This window comes from Elaeis guineensis, chromosome 5 (genome assembly GCF_000442705.2).
Source record: "Elaeis guineensis isolate ETL-2024a chromosome 5, EG11, whole genome shotgun sequence".
NCBI classification, from domain to species: domain Eukaryota; kingdom Viridiplantae; phylum Streptophyta; class Magnoliopsida; order Arecales; family Arecaceae; genus Elaeis; species Elaeis guineensis.
In genome coordinates this window covers 1,969,081-1,976,659 of record NC_025997.2, presented here as the reverse complement: position 1 = coordinate 1,976,659, position 7,579 = coordinate 1,969,081, and the positions used below count along the sequence as shown (strand labels likewise).

Genomic DNA, 7,579 nt, shown 5'->3' with positions numbered 1-7,579 from the left:
GCGATCAGAGCGATGGAAGACCGAGGGATCTGACTTCTAAGGTCCTACAATTGCAGTGCAGGTGATATACTGTTCCATTTTGTTCCAGTACGCAGCCTATAGCTGGATCTAGGAGACCAGGATCACAGATTGCTGCCCATGTCTGCAGACCTACTTCCTGGTTCCGATTTCAAGACAAAAACTATGAAAGAAGAGGCTTGGGTTCATATTGTTTCATGGAGAATGAGCCGGTCGGTGCCATGCTTGAACACCTGCCACAAAGCAGATACCCCACCCGCATACAGCACTTGTGTTGCACATGCTACACATATTACAAAGTAATAGGTCTTAATATAATAAAGCAAATGCTTCACGCACCCGCTTATCGAGCTTCCCGACATGTCAGGCAACGAATCTTGTAAATTGCTACAATTTATCATTCCACAAAGCAAGAGAATTGTTCGTGTCCACATGCTGAGAGCCTCATAGCATTATTTATAAGATCATAGATGATCGGATGGTGCAATAACCATCAGATATAGCCCAAAAGCAAATGGTAAGGTAAGCATTAGACTAATTCCACTATACATATCCTCCACAAGCATCTTCTCTCATCTTAATAAACAAACAAATTTCCACTAACATGCTTCTTGATTTGAAGAAATAATTTTGTGCATACATTATCACATTAAGTATTCATGGTAATCAAGCAGCTTACCAAAAGAAAACAAATCAAGCAGCTTAAGAGGCAGTATGAATTATGAACTAAGATTGATTGGAAATGTTGGACCAAGACATCTCAATTAATATGCTGTTCCATACATGACAGGCTTTGGATGCATGTGCTAGCCTGTGAGAAGAGTACATCATATCACAACCATTCACTAGATACTCCTTTTAACTTTTGAAAATGTACCTTGATAAAGTCGCAACCATTTGTGAAATTTTCCTTCCATGTGTAGCCAGCCTGGTATGAACATCTCAAGTCAATCACATAAACCTCATCTCTACGTAGGATGGCAACCATCGTCAAGTCTTCTTTTCTTGCATTTGGTGACTCGCTTCTCTACTGCTTTTGAGAAGCAAGGGGAAAAGAACCATGAACAGGATCTGTAATAATTACCTTTTGACAAATGATCACTAGAAGCCATCATTTCGCACTGCAAACATGAGGAAAAGAGCAATTTCAGACACATCCATACTGGGTTCTCTACAGTTCATATCAGAATAGTTGTTAATGCGATGGCAACATAGCTATAGCTGCACAGTTCTGAATGGGAACTCAGTTTATTTGTCCAAGTACTCAAAGGAAATCAGAATACCCCTCAACAAAGTGAATATCATTGAAACGAATGTAAGTTTTAATTTGCATCATCGTTGCTGATTGAATCTCCCAGATCTTACCAAATTCTGGAACTTTGATCAAGTTCAAGCAGCCTCACCAACTTTCACATTGTTACAATTAACGGGGCAGAATTCTGCACAAATCAAGAGAACATTTTTTTTGAAGGAAAATGGAGCTCATAGACCACCAGTCTTTATTAGAAAAAAGAATTACAGAAGGGAAGATGATGGGTTACAGAGATATAGAGAGGAAGTGACAAAGTCGAACCAAAACAACCTGAGAAAGACTGGCCATTTAAAAGGCAAAACGGCCTGGAACAGAGGTATGAAAGACCCAAAATGAACAGGAAAGAGTTTAATCATAGGCTATAACCTGAAGTTGATGATTTCTCAATTTTCCTGCAAGGAAGGAGAAGCCCATGAGTTCTTTATCAGAGCAGAAGATAGACCAGTCATAGAAAAGCTTATTTGCCTTCTTCATAATGGCCAACAGAGAAGAGTTCTTGTGGAGAAAAATGCAGGCATTCCTCTCAGTCCCACAGCTCCAATTAAAAACCACAAGCAGCATCAAAATAGATAGTTGCAAGAAAGGAAGGACTCCCTCAGCCAAGATGAGTACATATGCAACAAGCTATCAGGTGGTGGAGGAGTGCCTGTAACATCACAGACGAAAAACCAAAACTGAGAGGGGTTGAGAGATAAGGAGATGATCAACCAGTTCTGGGCCACCATCGCAAAGAACACAATTGCCAATCTCTGGGAAGCTCTCTCAAGCCACAAGATGCCCTTGACTTTTGACGAGCCTTTGATATTCCAGATTACATGTGTCAGAGGCCATTTGGTCCCATTGTGAATGAGAAAGGAGTACATAGAGGCAGAAGAGAACTCTCCATTGCTTGGGTGATATTTGTTTTCTTGGTCATCATAAAGGAAGTGAAGATTGTGTTCCTTGGGTGATCCTCTGCAATTCGTCTACCATCTCTTGCAATATAACTGGTTTACACATAACACCATGCATTCCATCCTGAAGGCATTGCTCCCTGGTATTCTTATGAGTATCAGGAGTGAGTGCAACGATCAGTGGCCTGTTTTCTGTGCATATGTTCTTGATGTGAGCAGAAAGTTCATGTCTGTCTTCTTCAAAAATTTGCAGGTCAATAAGTAGCAGGTGGAACTGGTTTCTCTTTAAATACAGCATCTCCAAGCAGTGGGACCTAGAAGACACGATGGATAAATGACAGCCAAATCTTCCAAGAAGCTTTTTGGTAAGATATACATTATAACAATCATTGTCCACAAGGAGAATCTTCATTCCTTTGAATGGGCAACTGGTAGCCTCAATATCCATATATCTTGGCCAAACAAATCCTTTCCCTGACTGCAGATGTTGTAATCTGATAAGCAATTTCATATTTTTCTGCAGACTTGCTGCTGTGCTGGAAACTGAAATCCTCCAGTGCATAAGCTGCAAATATGGATCAAGGTCAATACTGTATCATAATCTGATAGCAGAAGCACTTGAAATTGAGCAAGGGAAGGATTTAAAGCTTTAAAAGAATATCAGCACATAGAACTGGTGGAAAGGATGAAAGAACCGGAAAAGTAAAAAAAAAAAAAAAACTACCTAAATGTTACTGACTTACTTCTGACCTTATGTTGAAGGGGGCAATTTATAGTTCTCTAAGCCCATGAAGTGTTGACATAAAAGAATACATGGTTCCAAGCAGTTCCAGTAAGAAACTCCTCTCTTACATCTGAATGACATATCATTTACGCATTGTGCATTTTTTTGTTCTAGTGGATATACAGTATATTTAAAAGCAGGAGGCATATACTCAACTTTTTCCAAGACGGGGAGAAATAAACCCCAGGTCGCAATTTATGAACCATCAAAAAACCGGGTGTGTTCTGTTCCATGCTCAAGCCAAGAGTGTAAGAGCCCACCAGTTTTTGCATTTTTTTTTTAATCAAGAAAACTGGAAAAGAGAGTCCTGCATGCATCGCTTTTGGTTGTTATAACTGTTCTCCATAGTCTAAGAGTCCAAGGCTCGTTGCACCTCAGACCTGTATTTCATCCCAGTGGCTTGAATCTCTACATGAATCACTTCTAGTGTGCCATCTTTTTATCACATGGAATGGCCCGGAGGCTGGAAGACCATGCATGATCATTGGTAAGACTCTAAGGGGATGTTTGATTGGGGAGGGTTGGGATCTAGAATCAGAATGGGAATGGGTGACCTCCTATTCCAACCGTTTGGTTGAGAGGAATCCGACTACGATTCCGAAATGGAAAGGGAATGGCCCAATCTATCGAAAACTCAATCCGTACTCTCTTCTAAGGACTCAAATTTCCATTTAGATTTCGATTCTAATTCTGATCATGAAACCAAACACTTCGGATCCGATTCCAATCCATTCCGATTTCCATTTCGGTTGCGAACCAAACACCTTTTAAGACTCTTGATGCAAAGTCCAGTGTTAATGAGAACATAGTATGAATGTCGAGATGTGAATGGCACATGTATGGAGGACAACCACATGGCACAGTTTCTGGTGAGCATGAACTTATAGAAGTTTGCAACCTATGGCTTTTCAAGAAGAGTGATGAGCATAGACCAGGTAGTATGAGGCTCAACACTTGATGCAGAATGAAAGATATAATGTAGTTTCTTCTAGCTAGATTTGTAATATAGGTGATCGAAATCCTGACAAGGTGACTGATGGGTTAGTCATTTGAAAATGAATTGTTTAATCTGAGATTAAGGGGTGTAGAAGGACCTATTTATCTCTCTCAGCAACTATCCTACAGAGGTATCTTAATTTGGGCTCAACTACTTGTATCCTCATATTAATGTAGCTTCTTTTTGTTCATGATTTTACTTTCTTTGTGAGATACTGATAATTCTTAGGTGGTTCCAAAGTACCTAACAGGACAAAATTGTGCTATAACTTAGACTACGGATCACCAATGGTAATAGAAATGGTGAAATTCTGATGTTAAAAGAAAAACCCAGATAAATCATGAAGGGTCTATAACAACAAAATCATGGTCTATAGCAATTTGAGATTCAGAATGTCATAAGATTTTAATATTGGATAAATTAATGATATAGTTCAGATTTGAACCTGATTTCAGTCTCTTAGTAAATCTATCCCGATATTATAAAAGTAAGGCAGTGGAATTATAAAAAAGAGACTACATGCAAAAATAAATTGAACTTCAGATCAAATAGCCCTCTTTTTTTTTAAAAAAAAAAAATGACCCGAAGAAAAAGAGAAGAAACAAGGTTTGTTATTGCTGTTGCTGCTGTGACAGAGGAAAAGGAAGATTAATGAGAAAAGAAATCAAGGAAAGAAAGAGAGAAAGAAAGATGCAATCTACCATGAAAAAGGAGATTTAATAATTCAACTTAAACATATGTAGTTTTATTTTACTACTTGGTGCATGAGAAAAAAGATCCCTTGCTCAAATCTTCTCTTCCTGCAACCAAGGACCACTGTGGTATCACAAGTATTTTCCTCAATGAGTTTTCCACTTTGTATAGTTCTACTGTTCTAGCTTATCTTAAGAAGGGAATTCATGGTGCTGCGTCTGTTAATCATCACACAACTCAAAATCCATAGGACAACATTATCCTTAAAAGTATAAATGATAAGAATGATCTGAGAGGGATCAAACTCAAGTGAGGTTACAATAAAGAGAGGAAAATGCATGACAAACAGTGTCAAACAACTGGATGTCCATGCATGAAGCGGAAGTGGAATTACCAGCATTCCTTAGTTCTTAATTACCCTGTCTGATGAAAAGACCACTTCTTTTACAGGGTGCAGCATGCTATAAAAGCTCTAACAGGGCCAAATATACGTCAAGATCTCATTCAATATGAACTTTTATTCTACCATTAGTGGCAAATTGTAAGAAATTTAGGGATCAACGAGGTACACAAGCAATGCGATAGTAAAATCCAAACAAATTAAACACATTCCTTTTAAAAAAAAAAAAAAAGTCAAACGCATTCTTAATCATCAAACAATTACTGAAAGCACCAGAGAAAGAAAAGCTCACCTCAGCCAGCTTCCTGCAGAAGGAAAAACTAATCTCGCGATCACCAACAGCATCTTTGGATTCTTTCAAATCAGAGATCTTATCTTCCTTTCCAAAACTGGTTCTGCAAACTTCGAACTTTAAGGTAACCATCCCCTGACCCACATTCTGCTTCCCAACTACGTACTTACTATCCGAGCTTCCATCATCGGTAGCATCCTCTATACACACTTGGAGAGAAACGGCCCCCTGATCACCAGTGCCCAAAATATTCTCAATCATATATAACAAAACCAGAAGTATGCGCCTCTCATCCCCGAGCACTGGTCCAGGAATACCTCCGGAGACATGGAATTCGAAGGATACACCTCGGCAAGCACATAAAAACCTCGACACGCTCACAATCTTCTCTACCACAGACGGAATGTGAAAAGGCCGGAATGTCAGCTCCACTGCACCCTTGTCGAACGTAGTGACATCAGCAGCTTCCTTGATGAGGGAGGACAGGGCGAGCCCCGCTTTCACCATGGCAAGCTGCTCGGTGTTCAAATTCTCCAGCTGCAATGGTGACAAGAGCGCCACCATCAAACGGATGGGCCCGACGATCTCTCGAGTCATCACGCTCTGAAGTGACTTCCGGGCCTCTTTCGCCATCAGAGCTTCGCGGTGGGCTCGGTCGAGAGCCATGTTCTGCTCCATGAGCTTTTCCCTCATCAGCAGGGACTCCTCCAGGACGGCGGCATGGGAGAGGGCGACGGCCACCTGGTCGGCGACCACCTCCACGATGTCGACCTCGTCGGTCGTCCAGACCCTGTCCCCACCGGTGGGAAGCACAAGGACGAGAATGGCATACGACTCCTCCACGAGCTCCGGCATGCCCTCGTTGAACTTGGACACTCGGAGCAGCGGCATCCGGATCGCTGCCACTGGGCCGACGGGCTCCGACTCAGTGGCTTGGACCAGATTGGAGTTCGGGTCGAGTATCAAGACCGCCTTTCTTGTGATGATCTCGGCGACGTCGGAGTCGGCGGTGGGGATCGAGACTGTTTGGTGATGGTGGTCACGACGACGGCGGTTGAGGTGGTGGGTAAGGGAGAGGGAATCGGGGGAGGTGGGCATCCAGATGGCACAGTCGTGGAGAGAAAGGGCGTCAGCGAGGTGGACAAGGGCGGTGTCGAGGATGGTGCGGCGGTCGAGGGAGCGGCGGATCTCGGCGGTGAGCAAGCGGACGCGGCAGATGGCGGCCTCCTGGCGGCGCATGCGGCCGAGGTCGTGGCCGAGGTCGCGGGCCTTCTGGCGAAGGAGGCCATCGCGCACGAAGAGGCGGAGGAGCTGGGGGATGATGGGGAGGAGGGTGACGGCGGTGGCGAGGGAGACGAGGGCGGTGAGGAGCTTGAGGACGACGAGGGAGAGGAGGAGGAGGAAGGAGTGGGGAGCATAGGCGAGGGCGGCGACCAGGTGGCTGAGCCCGCAGAGGACGATGAAGGCGCCGAACTGGAGGATGAGCCAGCGGAAAGGAAAGATGGCGGAGCACGTGACGAAGTAGAAGAGCTCCAATGGTATCGAGAAGTAGGCAAGGGCGATGAGGAAGTCGCTCACCTTCTGGCATTGGAGGATGTTTTCCAGGGTCCACAGGGATGTCGGGTCCTCCTCGCAGCCGCCGCAGAGGGCGAAAGACCACGACGACCGCATGGTGTTCGACGGAATGTCGGAGCGGTGGGCGGTTGGAGGAGGTAGCGATGACAGCCCCGGAGGCAGGGCATCTTAGAAAAGGACTCAAGGGGAGGGAAGGAGGGGGTTTGGCCTACGTTCAGTGAATCGGGATGGAGTGAATGGGGAAATTTTTTTAATCTATTTGTCCCTCTCATCGGAGGTTTTGCTGCTGGTGGTGTCCTTTGTTTCTTTCGTCAGACCACAACAACACTGCACTACGTCCGGACGTACGTGGGAAGAGACAGTAGGATGGTGGAGAAGGGTTGTGGAAAACCAGCGGCCGTGCCGCTCGGTTTGGTTTTGGTGGGGCCTCAATTTCACGGGAGAGGGGACAGGCATGAAACTGATAGCATATAAGTCTATTGATTAACGCCTCCTCCATCATCATCGTACTACAATTATTCATCGGATCATCTGATGCTCACCACTTTTGAGTACTTGAAGATACCGATGGTATTGTGGCGTAGGAGATGCTGTATGTCATTTGATCTTGGTTCA

At 43.9% G+C, this 7,579-nt stretch overlaps 1 protein-coding gene across 5 annotated transcripts; it reads right to left on the bottom strand.

The window, feature by feature from the left end:
- Positions 1 to 735: 735 nt before the first annotated feature.
- Positions 736 to 7,402, bottom strand: LOC105044350 (ethylene receptor 2). Of its 5 annotated transcripts, XR_002164868.3 has the most exons (4): positions 5,390 to 7,402; positions 1,697 to 2,788; positions 1,384 to 1,457; positions 736 to 1,139 (listed from the first exon to the last, which is right to left on the bottom strand). XR_002164868.3 is itself a non-coding variant. In XM_010922209.4 (2 exons), exons 1-2 carry the CDS (start codon positions 7,058 to 7,060, stop codon positions 2,246 to 2,248), a joined length of 2,214 nt encoding a protein of 737 aa, XP_010920511.1. In that variant the 5' UTR covers positions 7,061 to 7,402; the 3' UTR covers positions 736 to 2,245. The 5 variants fall into 5 exon arrangements, 1 of the variants encoding a protein (XP_010920511.1); XR_012141287.1 differs by having other exon boundaries at positions 1,384 to 2,788; XR_831886.4 differs by having other exon boundaries at positions 736 to 1,457.
- Between the last annotated feature and the right edge of the window lie 177 nt (positions 7,403 to 7,579).